The sequence below is a fragment of the Aethalodelphis obliquidens genome, unplaced genomic scaffold, assembly GCF_003676395.1.
Source record: "Aethalodelphis obliquidens isolate GAN/ISIS:26980383/991018 unplaced genomic scaffold, ASM367639v1 scaffold19, whole genome shotgun sequence".
Lineage (NCBI taxonomy): Eukaryota > Metazoa > Chordata > Mammalia > Artiodactyla > Delphinidae > Aethalodelphis > Aethalodelphis obliquidens.
In genome coordinates, this window is record NW_020837963.1 from 17,135,962 (window position 1) to 17,153,096 (window position 17,135).

Genomic DNA, 17,135 nt, shown 5'->3' on the forward strand with positions numbered 1-17,135 from the left:
CAATAAATGTGTCAGAGTTCAGTTGTCCACTATGACAGCCAGTAGCCATTAGCTGAGGGGCTTTTGAGCACTTAAAACGTGACTAGTCCTAACTGAGAAGTGTTGAAGTATAAAATATACACTGGATGCAAAATATGTCAATAATATTGTATATTAATTACATGTTAAAATAGTATTTTGGATATATTGGGTCAAATAAAAAGTGTACTGTAAAAACTAATTTACCTGTTTCTTTTCACTTCTTTAAATGTGACTACTAAAAAGTTTTAAATTATGTATGTGGCTTGCATGGTATTTCTGTTGGATAACATTGTGTTGGAGTCTAGCTCTTGTGGAAGAAATCGATTTACATTTTCAATTCCTGGAAAGCTCAGTTGATTTTACTTTGTTTCTCAGCCATATGTTATACCTGTAAATTCAGTCCATTTGAAAATGCTTTTTGCTTTAGAGTTTTATGTTGAGTGAGCATTTAGGTGACCCAGTGTAGCCCGTCACCATTATCAAAAGGACTTTGGTGATGTGCCCCGTGGACAGATGTGTGTGTGTGTGTGTGTGTGTGTGTGTGTGTGTGTGTGTGTGTGAAGGAGGGGGAGAGAGAGACCCTTTTAGAAGACAAACAGCAAAAAAGAAAACAGGCTACTACTACTAATGAGGAAAAATAATTTGTTAAAAAAAAAATCTTGTACTTTTATCTTTCTGTCTGTTTTTCTCTTCCCTACTTTGACCTCCCCAGTTTAACACATATAGCATGTTGGAGTCTAAGGCCTCTGTGTCACTGTACGCTACAACAAAGATATTATATAAATAAACCAACAATTAAATAAATACAAGATAACTGATATCTTACCCAGTTTTCCCCAGAGTTAATTAATCTTTGATTTGCTCTGCATTGGTACTGACTTTTTTGGGATCTAAACAAATGCTTATTCAAAGCAAATCCAAACGCTGTCTTGTCAAAAAATTTAAACAGTGTTTGTTTTTGTGTATGTCTGTGTTTTTAACACATGGGACAAAAACAATACATGTTTTCTCATTTATGGTGTTGTTTAGTTGCAAACTTTGTATCGGCCCTATCATTGATCTAATATCCAGGCCAAGACAGTGATTCGTTAGAAGTTGGTTTAACATTCAAGCTTTGTTTGTCTAGGTGATGTGTGTGAAGGGTCTGAGAAAACAGAAATTCATGTTTAGCAGTGGAGCTGTACTGAAAGGAAAAGAAGCTATTTTAATTATTTTAATTCATAGTATCCAAAAGGATTGAACAAATCCAGTCACTAGCATTTATACTCATCCTACAGTTATCAAATCTCCTTTCTTATCTGGAAAAATGAAGATAAAGATTTTGTAACCTGTCTTTCAGTTATCTGTCTATGTAAGGGTGAAGTGTGTGTGTGTGAGAGAGAGAGAAATAATCCCATTCTACTCTTTAAGAATTCTAAATTGTATACCAGGCCCAGCAAGACAGTAAAATGGGTGGACCAAATCCTGAATTATTAGGTTGAAGTGAGCGTTACAGAGACTGGCCCCTGTGATAGCTGTGACTGAATGACAGTCCTGGACAGATTGTCTTGTCTCATTAACATCTAAACCTGCAAAGTCAGGTATATCTTTAATGGGGGCCCATGGTGTCACAGTGTTGAGACAGGTTGCTAGCATCTTTGTGAACAAAGAATCTAGTTTTGATACTTAAAGTGAATAAAGTTACAGCTGTAATATAGAGTGATTTAAGAACTTTGGATGTCAGTGAGGTCAGAATGGTGGGAAACAGGAGGTGGGTGAGGAAGCCTCATTCTTTGACAGCAGTGTAAATGAGTTCTCATTCCAATGTGATCCGGATGCAAATTATAACCTGATTTTCCCACAGTCCCCAGATTTCTGTGTTCAGCCCAGGACCTGCTTTATTCTCTACGAGGTCTTAAGTGATCATAAAGCAGATTTACATAAGATTAACACAGATTCATCATTCGTTGCAGTTTTGATAACCCATAGAAGAAAAACTCAGTCAGGCTTCCCAATAGCTTGTTTGATGCTCAAAAGAAAATACTGCATTGAGTGGGTTATATTCTCTTTAGGAGGGAGAATATAATCCTACTTTGGTCTAGGATTAAACCAAAGAGAAAATAGAAATATACAGATTTAGGGAAGTGAGGAAAGAGAGAAATAATTATTGTGAAACGCAACTGAGGAAAATGTAGCATTTTTTCAGTTGTCATTGGTAAAAGTTTAACTGGACAAAAGAATCCTTACTGAATGTTGACCTTGTAAGTAAAAATTGCTCAACTGTGTTTATTCAGATTCTATTGTGGGTAAAACCCCCAGCGTTCCAGGGTGATACCAGATGTAATCCCTGCCTGGGGAAGCCTACAGCCTTTCACAGTTTGCCTTGTGAGTCTAACAACACTAGGCTGCTGCCTTTGGTGTCTTCTATGAAACTCGTTTTCTTTTTCACTAAGTAGAGCTGCTTTGTTAAATATTCCTTTTCATAGTTTTTCCCACCCCCTTTTTTTTTTTAAGTATGGAAAGTATTGAAGTATGAACAGCTCCAACTTTGAGCTTACGTTACAGTGAATTTGCACTTGCTCTGAATGAATTTAGGTTTCTTAGATGATTTTAAGTCTTTTCCTACTCCTGTTCATTTTGAAAACTTCATCCCAATGAGCTCTCAGTAAGTTTCCTTCTGTCTCTGTCCTTGTTTGCACAGCCTATTTTGTAATAGTAGTCTCCGGAAACTACTGGCGGGACACAACCAGCTGACAAGGCTTCCCGAAAGGCTAGAAAGAACCTCAGTGGAGGTCTTGGATGTGCAGCACAACCAGCTCCTGGAGCTGCCACCCAACCTTCTGATGAAGGCCGACAGGTAAAGCTGCTGGTTTGTTTTGGTTGTTCATCGACTTGTAAGATGCCCCCTAATTAGCATTCTTATCTTAGGTGATCTCAGACCATTTAAAGTGGACCTTGTGACTATCTATCTGTCCTAGATTTATGAAGAAAATGGTATTGCCAGCCACTTCTGTCACCATTTTGTAGGAAATAGAGGCAGGAATATCCTAGAGAGTCTTTCTTAATTTCTCTGCTTCTTTAATTTTGATTCCTTAAGTGGGTTGAGTTGCGCGTAAGCGTGAGCTGTGGAGGTGTCGTTATAAAAACAAGGGTGGGAAGTTTGCTGCCTGGTCAAAACTCGTGCAGCCCGCTCTAGGCTTAGTGTAATTACCTTAGGATTCTCTGTTCTTGCTTTCACATATTTATGACTTCGGGTGACAGAGATAGATTTTCCTAGAGTTTTACTTTTTTTTTTTTTTTTTTTTTTACCAATTGTCTTATCTTTACCACAGGTTTACCCTTGCATTTAAACTATTTTCTTTTTGAACGAAGAGAATTTTTCTAAATGACTTGTTTACTAAGTATTTAAAGAAATTGTTCCCATCAACAGTATAGGAGGGTTCCTTTCTAAGATGTTCAATAAATATTTGTTTAATGAAAGGTAAAAAATTTAAGGAATTTTAAATACTACCCTTGATCTTGGATTTGCATTTTTTTCTTTCTCTCCTTTTCCTTTTTCAAAAAAATGTTTTTATCAAGATGTAACTTACAGTCAAAAAGTGTACAACTCTTGAGCATACTGCTCAGTGAACTTCTACATACATATATACCCCATAGCCATCACCCAGATCAAGATAGAGAACATGTCCAGCATTCCTTTCCTTTTCCTTTGTTTTCCTCATTTAAAAAAAAATTTATTCTCTGTACTTAATGTAAGTTACAATGAATTCCTACTGGTATAATTATTGAGAAATAATGGAATTGTGGGGAAATGGGATTGTTACATTGTAATTGACTGGTGCTAAGTCATTCCCCTGACAAAAAGAACAATATTTCAAGATAATTTAAACAATTGTTCTTGCTTTTGCATTCATATCAAAGGACAATGCACAGCCTATGGGTAGCCCTAGACCTGTTTCTTATTGTTATGAATACTATGGGATTTGGTTTCTTCCGCTGCGGAGAATTCTATGTCATGTTGTAGCCTTGTGTTTTCTTTCATAAGGCTAACTAGGGAAAATTTGGGTGCAGTTTTATGATGAGAATCCACTTGTTCTCCTGGGGGATCTACACTGAATCGGTAGAAACCAAAAGGGAGATGGATTTGGGTTTTAGGAGTCTTTGAGTGAGTTAAAACCATTTTTGAATCTGAGTCTTATAAGGTCATGGCTAGTAGAGTAGGTAAATAGTGCTGAAACTCTCCAATAGATAATAATCATTCTTTATTCATTTCTGAGAATTTTATTTTAAAGGGGCACTTGAATATGTTTTTCGTTCTCTAGAGGCGTCCCTAAGCAGTCATTGAGTCTCCCTGGTGCCAGCCAGATCTGACCATGTGTGCCTGAGGTCGCTCACAGTGTGGTCCAGGAGACTGTGTGTTCATGTTCAGATGAGCAGTTGCGAGGGGCAACTTTAACTTAGATTGTTCCACAGGCAATTCTGCTGACTCCCAGGGTCAAGAACCGCTGCGTGGACTGTTGACTTTGTGGCCCTGCGCAGGTTTTCCCTTGTTGTCTATACTGTACAGTCCCAATGGAATCTGTATGTTGGAAAAGGGGTGATTGTATGAACTAGAATATTTCTGGTCATGCAGTATGGAAAATTTAGGACCTGAATTGAGCCACTGAAAGGGAACATTGCTATCAAGGAGAGCAGAATAAGCTGAGCCTACAGTGTAAGCTAAAGGCATTTAGGCAGAAATACCCTAGTCTGAATAAATGGGCCTATCCAAAGCCAGCTGCATTTTGGAAAATAGGGGCTGGTGCGGGGGAAGTAGGCAGCCTCTGTAGGTCTTGGGAGGAGGGCAGGCCGTGCCAGATGCCCTTCCAGCACAGGAAAGTGCTGGAGTAAGGGGCTGAGTGAATTAGAAAGAGCAAGCATCCTGCTTTTATTTTATGAGAGAAAAGCAAATGACCAAAAGAGGCAGAAGTAAGAAACTTTTCCAAGAAGGCATATTCCAGTGCCTTTGTTTTCCAAGCAATGCAATAACCTCATCTCCAGCCTCGTGTAGCAACTGACCTTATTGTCATGACTCTGAGTCAGAAAGGTTAAGAGGTTTGGTTCTCTCAGGCAGATAGGGTTATAAAGAGGGTGGGGTAAAGTCGATGAGATCTTTTTTGAACAACATTCTTGTATTATTTCACTTGTTGGAAGACAAGAAAGATAGAACTTTTAAAAATTGAAATGTAGTCGACTTTTACAATATTATATTAATTTAAGGTAGACAACATAGTGATTTGATATTTCTGTAGATTACACATCATACAGAGTTATGATAAAAATATTGACTCTATTCCCTATGCTTTACCAAACTATTTACTGCTTCTTAAAGGGATAATACTTTTTCTATTTATACCCTTTCCAAAACCTAAATAACTGAGGTTTTCTCTTTCTAAATTAAAAAAAAATTTTTTTAATCGAGGCATAATTTACATTCAGGAAAATGTAGAGCTATATTTGGTTTGATTAGCTTGAGGGGAAGGAATAAACTACTACTGACTATTGTAGGAGCAGGTCAACCTAGAAAACATGAAGCTTAAAATATTAAAAGAGGGCTTTTTAGTATTAAAAGAGAGTTTTTTAGGAAAGAATCTTCACAAGCTCTTTGCAGGTGGTTTCAGTTGTGATTTGTTTTCATTTACATGGTTCAGGATGGCCAATGTCTTACTGACCTTGTAAGTTTAAGTCACTGTGCTGGGTACTGCAGGGAATTGAAAAATGACTAACATCGGTTTTACCCTCAAGGAGCTTACAACCTAATGCTGAGCTTAAAATAACTGCACAATAAACTGTAATAAAAGGTGGGGTTGAGAGGGTAAAGGAGAAGGAAAATGATAGGATTGCTTTTAATTTAGGCTCCTGGTATGAAGAACAGCACTTTGTTGTATAATACAGGGCTTTGTGTTTGGCAGATAGCCCCAGGCAGTAATGAAACTGCTTCAATTCTCCTTCCATTCCGTTTGCTCCATAATACAAATCTTAAAAAATATATAGATGCTCACTTTTTCTTTTTCCTTTTTTTTTTTTTGTGGTAATAAATTATTGTTACCAGTTCTGTGTTTGGTTATATAACTGAGGAAAAGGCCTGAATACAAGTCTTCATAAGTTAAAAATGGTTTTGTTTGTTCTCTCAGTAGAACTTGTGCTTGGAAGCTTCATGAGAACTGTCAGAAAAACATGTTTTATTGGACACAGCAAAAGGCTGAACTTAAACTCTCTTTCTAAGGAGATTTCTTTAGCTCTGAATCTTTCTGCTAAAACACAGTGTCATGGTTTTGATTATATAATATTGTCTCTGAGATATTACAGCTTTAGAATGGTATATTTTAATCTGCTTTACCTGGTAGCAGGTAACCAGATAAGAGAGGGGAATCTACTTTAAATTAGATGACTTTTAGTGATATCTTTATCTTCCTCTGAAAACTTCAGACCGATTTTATTAAAATTCTTATGACCAGAATCAACAATTTAAGTTTATGAGTTTACCCTCCATATTCTTCTTTGAGTTTTGTTTCTTTTGACTGGCAGCTCAAAAACTATAGGCAGATGTAAAATATGTTAGACCATATTTGCTGAGAAGTTGACTGTGATTTTGTATCTTGTGGTCAGGGCAGGACTTGGTTCTGTGAGGGGAACTGGCAAGTATTCTAATCTGGATCTTACCGGCCTGGATCTCTCATCTTATCCCTTTTTGCTTAGAGTTGAGAATTTTCTTGATGGAAACCCCCAGAAGAGTTTCAGATAATCGGTTTTCATCAACAGATGGGCAAGAGTGGGAGTAGATATTCCCCGTGGGTCACCAAGTTGGAGGGATGAGGTACTGCCATCCTTCTGTCCTTTCTGAAATCTCGGCAATGGCTGGTTCCCTGTCCATTTCACATATGCACTCTCACATCATGGCCAGAGAGCTGTTCCTGATGAGGTCAGTCACAATGGGCCCTTTAAAGGAGAGTTATAGATTCCTACTGTGGGTGGGGATTAGGGTCTGTTTTTATCCTTGGTTGGAACAGAACAAGGTATTTTCAGGGGATGGGAATGGAGAGAGTGTATGTACAAATGAAGTACATGGTAATTATTAAAATATCCCCAGAGTATTAGTCACATTACAGACCATAAGTTTTAGTGACTCAGACAGAATATGTGTAAATATCAAGGGGACTAAAAGGGAATAGAGAGTTTGGGAGAGCGTGATCGATTAACCATGACAACTGGTGGCTTTTGGCAAAGATAGATATTTCTGGCATTTTGAAGAGCTAAGTTATGCCTACACTATTTTTCCTGAGGGAAGAGAGCTATCTTGGGAAGTTCTGATGTTTTGAGAGCCGTAGTGAAATAAAATAGTGTTTCTCAGAGTGTGTTCCGAATCCCCTAGATTACTTACTAAACATGCAGCTTTCTGGCCCTTATCTCAGTTCTACTGACTCAACTTGGCCAATCATCAGAATTCTTAATTCTATAGATTTTTGAAGACTTATGCTGACCTACTTAATAAGGATATCTGGGAGTTGAAGTTGAGAATCACATACCTTCAGGAACAAAGGCACAATATCACTTCTATGTGTTTTTGCCAGAAATGCATCACATTATTCTAAATTCTAATGATGATAAAACATCAAACAAATCTAAATTAAGACTGATTAGAGGAGACAAATGAGGCATGATAAGGAAATGGAATGTGCGATCCTAAATTGGATTCTGGACCAGATAGAGAACATCAGTGGTATAATTGATGAAATTAGGATATCTCTAGATTAATTTATAGTGTTACATCAATGTTAACTAATTCTTAATTAATTATACTTAATTTTTAAAATTAATTCTTTTCGAGTTCTTGTTCAACGGTTCATACATCTGTGTAACCTTTGTTCCTTTGCTCTGTAGGCTTATCTTTACTGCCCAAGCCAGGCAGATTTTCAGATCTTTCAAAATAATAGTGTGTGAGTTCTGTTAGGCTATACGTACGCACTTTCTCTTCACATGCAATCCTCACTGTTATGTGATGTTGCTAGACAATGAATAATAGGCGTCCTTTTTTCAAACTGATAAGTGAGGTGTAGTAATTTAGTGGGTTTCTACCAGCACTTAAAAAAATGGCATAGAAAATATCAGTGTAAGATAGAGTAAGGTTAAGTATTGTTTCAAGAAACTTTTGTTTCATTTACACATGTATATGTCGCATCTGTACTGGGTGGTCATGTAAAATGTATTTTGTACTCTTGGTTGCCATTAATGAAAAGTTTGAAAGCCCCTGCTTTAAGAGCTATCAGTCTTCTGAAGATATCAATAGATGAAATTGTCAAAAGCGTTGTGTTGTATGGGCAAATGATAAGGAATTTAGAGCATTTTGTTTGGCACCTCTGGAAGATTTTGGGGGCCAGAAATCAGGGAGTTGTATAAAAGTCAAAGAATTTTGCTGTGCTTAGGGTCTTAACCTTTTGCATTTTCAATAGACTTACACGTCCCAGTACTGATGTGCAGAAAAATCATTTGAATGCAGAATGCCTGGTATGCCTGCAAATAGGTAGACCTGTTGTGGTACCAAATCCTGTGCTTTGTTTCAGGACAGAATTTGGCTGTAAAAGTTAAGGGTGTGCTGGGAATTACTGAAAAACAAAAACAAAACAAAAAAACCTAGATGAGCTAGAACAGACGGAACAGAATGTGCCAGGGAAGAAGAGAGTAATTGCTCAAGAAGCAAGGAGTGGATTTGTCTCACTGCTGTCATGGGCAACTTTCCAAATGCTTCAGGGCAGGAGTTGTATGTGAGTCTTTTCTCTACAAGGTTTGCACTTCCTGCTAAGAAAAGTTTTTGAGTACTGTGCTATTTATTAAGTTATTTTAGGAATGGAGTTTGAAGCGCTGTGCACATGTGGTCTTCACACTACCCAGCAGGTGCCCTGCTTGGCCTCCAGCTTTTTTGGAGAAGGCCTATGAAAATGTCCTCAGGAAAGTTTTATTATTACTGTTTTTATCAGTTGAATTTTGTAGGAAATAGTGGACTCTAAGATTGGTGAGATCTGGGTTTATTTCTGGCTCTGACACTAATCACTATTTAACAACAGCCAGGTAATTTGACTTTTCTCAGCTTGAGTTTGTCTTCTGTGAAATATAAGGGGGGCATCTCTGGGATGTTGGGAGAATCAAGTGAAACAGGAAATAGGAAAGAGCTGTGGTCTCTAGAGAGCACTTTACAAATGAGAAAAAGTGATATGTTACTGCTTTTCTCTGATGGTTATAAGAGGGTTGCATAGTGAAGAGGGTTCTATGGATGAAACTTTCATGGCACATTAAACAAGTCTTTTATAGAGTTATTACAAAAACCTATAAGGGAAAAGCTTGAGGAAGTTCTCTCATATCATTACTGAGTTGAGACCAAACTCAGTGCTTTAGGAATTTAGTTTTGGGGAGGCTTTGAAAGCAGGGTGTGGGGTTATACACCATATTTATTGAGTAAAACTGTTACCCATACTGGAGAAATTTTGCAAAATTAAAGTAGTTGCTCATTCTGATGGAAATACAACACCCAGACGATTAAACCAACTTAATTTGCCTCCTGCTGAAACGTGAGGTTGTGGGACAGGTATTTTATTTTTAAAAGGATTGGTATTGAATTTAATTTCCCGGAGACTATTATAATCAAAAATGTTTTTAGCCCAATTGTTTGCTCTTTGACCGTTAACTAACACGATGATTCAGTCAGGCTTTATTCAATTCAAACTAAATCCTTTGGAACCAGCCCATGTAGTTTCAACTTAGTTTCATTTCCTGGAGTGGAGGGTGCAGGATTCCCCCCCGGCCCCCGTTTCCCATAAAGAGTATAAACTTCAATGCAGGCAAATTTCAACAAGATGAGGGGACAAGTCTTTTTGGAAATCTCTCTCTTCCCTTCATCAGATGTTGTAAGGCGTTTTTAAAGTCCCTTTTGCAGTTTTCTAGGTGAGCATTCACTAGTCAGTCTTTTTTCCTTTCAAAGCAACTTTCCCTCTTTTTCTGGCCTAAAAATATGCAAATATTCATGAGTTAATTTCTTTCTTTTCTTTTCATGTATCTATAACTACATATTTCCTGGAGAATTGTATTTTAATGAGATTGTCAGAGTTTCCCAGCCAACCCCATTGCAAGATGTTTTAGGGCAATGCATTTTAATTTTTTCTAATTCTACACTGAAGAAATCTTAACAGGGTATTTAAGTCAGGTGATACAAATGAGACTGGTAAAAGTACTTTAAAGCACTATGGTGCTGGAAGGGGTTTCCGTCCTATGTCAAAACCATTTCAGAAACTGCATGAATGACCTTTATTTTCTTCTCTGTAGCACACACGACTATAATTTCCCATGACTATTTATGGTCTGTACAGACTTTTTCTTTTCTTTTTTTTTTTGTACAGCCTTTTTCTAACTTCCTTTTTTTTTTAATGTCAACGGAATACATGTTTCTTTAATGGAAAATGTTCTATTTTGGGGAAGCTGCTTTTCCTTAGATAAGTAGTGGAGTTGGGCCGTGTGTGTGTAAGTGTGTGGAGGTCGCAAGATTGGAGAGTATTAAGTTAGTGGACTGAGGGCTTGGGATGACAGTTTTGGTGATGACGCCTGAATACAAAGCTTTCTTTTTATCCAAGATTAAAAATAACTGTACCTGGTATTCCAGAGTCTTCCTTTTTAAGGAAGATTTTATTCTTTTTTACTAACATATGGTAAAATAGTCCTGAATTGAATGCTGAACATTTCAAACCTGGGTGGTTTTGAAATGAGAAAGGCAGTTCATTAACAGGGTGGTTCTAGGTAAGGGGTGGGGGACAAGTCAGCTTTGACCTTGGCAACCATGGCAGGTGAGTCCTGTGGGCTGGACGCTCTCCACGCTCGGGTCACTGCAGCTTCACTATGGGACACACGTGGTGGAGATCCACTGTGAAGCAGCAGGGTTGTCTGCCCGTGAGCCGTGCACAGTTCCTGCACAGTTCCCTCTCTCCCGTGAGCCATGCACAGTTCCCTCTCTCCCGTGAGCCGTGCACAGTTCCCTCTCTCCCGTGAGCCGTGCACAGTTCCTGCTCTGTCCCTCTCTCCCTTTCCAGTGATTTGGAACCTGATCGCAGCAGGGATTCTGTTTCAGTTCCCCAGCTTTGCATTTTACATTTATCTGTGTTTCACAATAACTATGGAAGGAATTACAGTTTTTGACAGTTTTAGTTATCTCAGGTGTAAAAACATTCTTCATAGTTTAGCTATTGTTCACTCTATCATTTGGATAACTGGTAGCATATACATCTTGTTTTAATGTAAATTTATTGAAGTATAATATAGATACAGAAAAGGGGCCATATCGTAACTGTAGCACTTGATAAATTTTCTCAAAGTCAACACACTCATGTGACCAGCACTCAGATCAAGAACCAGAATGTTATCATATTGGAAAAATTAGAAGCTGTCTCCTAGACACTGCTTCCCTTCCCTGACTTCTAATAGCACAGATAAGTTTTGCCTGATTCTGAACTCTATAATTAGGGAATCATGCAGTGTATCCTCTGGTATCTGGCTTCTTTTACTCAATATTATATTTGTGAGATTCATCCTATTGATACATGTAGTTGTTCTTCATTTTCACTACTACATAGTACTACATTATTTTACTACAGAGTAAATTATCCCTTGCAGTTGTGAATATATGTCAGTAAAATATGGTTTGGGCATCATACTGAAAAGGACTTAGTCACTATGTGATTTAGTTGTATTGTGATCTAACGTCTAATTATTTTATTACTATAAGAGCTCTTTTATTTTAAAATAGGCAATTGTTTTTCTCTTTCTTAAGACAGAATATTAATTTTATCTTATCACTATCCCTTCGACTCCCCACCAGCTATAAAATTAATCACTTTCTCTCACCTTTGTGCTTCCATGAAAATTGATTTCTCTTCGTAGTTAACACATACAGATAGCTACTGTGTTCATTATGGACAGTGGAGTCACATATCTGTATGCCTGCCAAAGCCAAGACCTATCTTTTTTTGTTTTAAACTTTTTATTTTATATTGGAGTATAGCCAATTAACAATGTTGTGATAGTTTCAGGTGCACAGAGCAACTCAGCCCTACATATAGATGTATCTGTTCTCCCCCAGACTCCCCTCCCATCCAGGCTGCCACATAACATGGAGCAGAGTTCCCTGTGCTATATAGTAGGTCCTTGTTGGTTATCCTTTTTAAATACAGCAGTGTGTACATGTCAGTCCCAAACTCCCTGACTATCCCTTCCCTCCACCCTTCCTCCCGGTAACCATAAGTTCATTCTCTAAGTCTGTGAGTCCGTTTCTATTTTGTAAATACGTTCATTTGTATCATTTCTTTTTAGATTCCGCATATAAGTGATATCATACGATATTTCTCTTTCTCTGTCTGACTTACTTCACTCAGTATGACAATCTCTAGGTCCATCCATGTTCCTGCAAATGGCATTATTTGATTCTTTTTTATGGCTAGGTAATATTCCATTGTATATATATGTACCACATCTTCTTTATCCATTGCTCTGTCGATGGACATTTAGGTTGCTTCCATGCCAAGACCTACCTTTAGATTCATGTTTCTAAACCCAGTTTCTAATATGCCAGTTATCAATCAGAAAAATTCTAGGTTTGTTGAAGATTCTGGACTAGACCTGTGGCTTATCAGTGGGATTCTGTTGCATTTTTGTCATTGTAGCCTGAGATTCCTGAATGCATCTGCAAACAAACTGGAAACCCTTCCTCCAGCCACACTCTCTGAAGAGACAAACAGCGTCTTACAGGAGTTGTATTTGACGAATAACAACCTCACAGATAAATGTGTACCCTTGTTAACAGGACACCCCCATCTGAAGATTCTTCACATGGCCTATAACCGACTTCAGAGTTTTCCAGCAAGGTAAAAGAAGATTACAGAGTGACATCCTTCATTGCATTTCTGAAAATGGATTCATAGATGGAAAGGCAAAAACTAACATGTTTATTTCCCAGATAATGTAAAGCTTGTTCCTCCTGATTCTTATTCACAGTGTCTTTTATAGAAGCCATTGTCAGCATTCCCCTAAAGAGAAGTGTGTTCATTTTTCTAATATGAATGTATCCAAGGACCCAATTGCTAGAATGTTCTTATGATTTTGAAATAAGTCATGTCATCTAGCAGGTATATTTTTTCTTTTGCTTCCTTTTAACCAGTCAAATTAAAAAAAAAAAAAAGATTAACCTAGTATGATGTGTGAGAATTAGAACATAAACTAGGAACCTGAAGGTTCTCAGTTAGCTAATAGCTTTTGTATTTATGCTTATGGTATAGAAAGCAATGGTGGCCTGTGCATTCTTAGAAACTGTGACATTACAAATAATTTATGGCTCTTAGAAAATTCTACTTTTAAGTCTATTTTTAATTTTAATTTCTAATTTTGGGGAGCAGTGGTATTGTATCTTGCTTTGAGTGAAGCTTTAACAAGTTAGGTCTTAGAACTCACACCCACACATCAAAGAAGCAAACATTAACCCCTCTGGTATTCTGCTGCTAACTGCGACTTAGCACTGGGCCAAAGCAAAATACGGGGACAGCCTCCCTCTGCTAGCATCAAGGAGACCAGTCTGTTGAAACCCTTACTAAAGGAGGGAGGCCCAAATATGCATTGACTTCAAGTATTACTCTATTTTTGTAGTATACATTTATTTCTTTACTTTTTCCCCCTCATTTGATGTTACTGATTAAGCTTTTCTTTCTTTCTTTTTTTTTTCTTTTAATGTACTTTTCTTTTACTGTGGAATGAGATGTTATTTTTGGAAGAAAACATAGTCGTCACATAGCAATAATATCTCTGAAAGGGCTCATGGTCCTCATTTGATGGTGAATGACTAAGGCCAGCAGGAGAAATGATCATCAGCTCAAATTCTGAGGGTATCCCCCACTGACCCATGCCAGTAGTAATCACCCTAACTACAGAGAATTTTTTTTGACCACCTCCTTTCTATGCTGAGGGATAGAAACTTCTTTGACATGTTTTCTTTCTTGGACCTGATGTCTATACTCTCAATCTTTTTTCGTGCCTATTACTCATTGGTTTCTCCACATTTCTTCTCACAATATGATGACAACATATTCAAATAATAATCTTACAAATTCAGGCTATCACAGATGGATTACTTCACAGACTGTGCATACAGTGTTGTTTGTAGCATATCCTAATACCATGTTGAATGTTTATGATATTAAAAGATCTGATTTCATAAGATAAAAACTTAGTTCTTGTATCTTCGGCGTATATTTATTTTCAAGTAAGCAAATAAGGTAAACTTTATTTTTGAGAGAAAAAAGAAAAAAAGCAATAAAGTGTTTCTTGCTAAATTTTTTAAAAGGTTTATTGTGACAAATGAAACCACAGCAAGGAGAGGAGATACCAATAACTCTAAACTAAATGATTTAGATTGTAAGTTTGAGTTGCACTCACTGGGAATCCTGCACTTGTTAGATTCCACCTTCACAAGTGGTGGGAAAAGGGCCAGAGGAGTGATAGATGCATTATAGGTTTGTAGAGGCAGAGGGTTTTTTCCCTCCAGATTTACAGAAAATATAAGAAACCCTAATTCTGGAGTTTTTCTTTATTGAGTTACTGTAATTATTGATTAATGTAATTAAATAGTAATTCTACATTATAGGTTAAGATTGCACAATACAAGACATTCTTAAACAAAAGTGTTAAATTACATTAGGACTTGTTATTAAGGTAAGATGAGAAAGATTCTTTCTTTGTAGGTGTTTAGCAGGAGTTGAGAGAAATTTCTTTTGGGTCCAGATTGAATTTGGGCATTGCCAGAGGTCGAGAGATGATCCAGATCACCTTCCGGCATCCTGCTTCTCATGACCACCTTGTTATCACAAGGGATGTCCAAGGAATTTGGGGGGTGGGGTTTCAGGAGAAAGCATATCTTCATATAAACCATACCCTTTTCTACTCTATATATTCCCTTGAGGTTTCAGTGCCAATATGAAGAAATAATACTCTCACACTTTTAAAGCACATAGATTAGATTAATGCCAGCTTTTGACCCATTTGGGTAGGATTTTCACTGGAGTTCAGACTAAGCTACATAGTAAAGTGATTGTTGTCAGGATAACTCAATTCACACACAGAGTTTTCATAGGAAAAGGACGTCCATTTTTCTTCTTGTTGCCAATTCAAAGAGCTGAAGTTAAGAGTTTTTGTTTTGTAACAAGAAAGGAGGTATCAAAATACTTTGATACTCAAAAACAGTAGTGAAAAACTTGTCTGTTAAAATGACTAGTACAAGTGAATCTTTAAAGAATCTTCAGAGTCATAGTAAATTACCTTTTGGTTCTCATTATCTATTATTTTCTTTCTAAATTTCCTTATAATTACTTTGTGACCTGCCCACCCTTGGATTTTCTCTCTTTCAGTAAAATGGCAAAGCTGGAAGAACTTGAAGAAATTGACATCAGTGGGAATAAACTGAAGGCCGTCCCGACAACGATCATGAATTGCAGGCGCATGCACACGGTGATCGCTCACTCCAACTGCATCGAGGTCTTTCCTGAAGTTATGCAGCTCCCAGAAATCAAGGTACGTGGGTCGATTCCATAAACTCCAAGCTTCAGGTCCACAAAGAGACTTGTTTTCTCTAGTTCATCGGTTCAGGATGTTCGCACCCTTGTTAGATTTCCTCAGAATGAAGATTTCTCTGTTGTCCTTGCTCCGTCCTTCCTCAGCACTGGGCTACACCTCTGAGTCGGCAGAGGGAAAAAAAAAAACAGTGATCAAAAAACACTGGACTGGGAGTGGGGAAAATTGTCTTCTGGGCTCTGTCCCTAACTAGCCACATAGCCACCTAACTCTTTCCCATCTGTCTAACAATACTTGTCCTACTTATTTCCAGGGTGGTTATGAGACTCAGAGACTGAATCAGGTTTGATAGTAGTTTGAGATAGTTAACAGTACCTCTGCACACCCCTCCCCCCAACTCCCCTAATTAAATAGTATCCACCACCCCAGCACCCAATTAGTAATAATTCCCTATATAGATGTAGTCTCATTACTGTTACCATTACCAAGCATTCACTTCAATTTAATGAAACCTGACAGAACAGATAGTATTCCCATTTGGTAGGTGAGGAAACTGAGGTGCTGAAAAGAAAGTGGTTTCTATAAACTGAAGACAGCAAGTTGGTGGCAGAGACATTCTGCAGTTCCTGGCTCCTGACTCAGGGCAGTCTCATCGGACGAAACCAGTTCACTAGAATGAAAACCATCTAACAACTTTTTATTCTTTTTTTTTTTTTTGGAGCAAAGAGTAAGAAGTTCTTTCATTTTGCATTTTAGCATTTCTGATGATTAGTTTTGTGCTTAATAAAAAGTAATTCTGGTTATAGACTAGGAGCATATTCTAATCTCCTATTTGAAGACACTTTGAATAGCATGAATAATTTTTCACCACAGGAGTTTTGTACATTTACATGGTTGAGGTGTATACAAGCCATTTGATAAGTGTGTGCGTGTGTGTGTGTGCTTAAGCCATGAAATATTTTACTGTGAGCGCACTGTCACCTCATACATGACCGTGTCATTTTAGAATACTTACTGTTAACTAGCAGAAATGTTTTATTTTTACTTTATATACCTTTTACAGTAGGTAAGAGGTGGGGCTCTGAAGGAAGACAGATCTAGAGGTGGATCCCAACTAAAAGCTGCTTAATTGCTCCGTTTCCTCCTATGTAAAATGAGGGAAAGAACACTGCTTCCTTTACAGTATTGCTGTGAGGATGAAATGAAATAATACATGTAAAGCATTTGAAATAGAAGTGGCACCTGGTAAGAGCTCTGTAAATGTTAACTATAATTAGTTACAAGACCTCGGTGGGGTTCAACTCTGATGTTGATTATATGGAGCAACTGTTCTGGCTGTTGATCCACAAAATCCAAGAAATCTGTCACTTAAGCAAATGCTTCTTTGCTTCCATCGCAGGAGCAGTGTTGACAGCTAAGCTTTCCAGGGGCTGCTCCACTGCCCATTACTCCGTGGGGGGTGTGGTGTCTGTCACGGGGCCTCATTAAACAGGTCTCTGTGCACC

The 17,135-nt window shown here is 37.7% G+C and overlaps 1 protein-coding gene across 3 annotated transcripts in view; it reads left to right on the forward strand.

Moving 5' to 3' along the window:
- The window catches only part of PHLPP1 (PH domain and leucine rich repeat protein phosphatase 1), a 213,394-nt gene that overhangs the window by 168,251 nt on the left and 28,008 nt on the right, over positions 1-17,135 (forward strand). For 2 of the 3 annotated variants that reach the window (XM_027118702.1, XM_027118701.1), the window contains 3 exons: positions 2,702-2,857; positions 12,738-12,938; positions 15,468-15,630. In XM_027118702.1, the coding sequence (XP_026974503.1) occupies positions 2,702-2,857; positions 12,738-12,938; positions 15,468-15,630 (520 nt within the window). The remainder of the gene's footprint in view (positions 1-2,701; positions 2,858-12,737; positions 12,939-15,467; positions 15,631-17,135) is intronic. The other variant, XM_027118703.1, reaches the window with a different exon arrangement.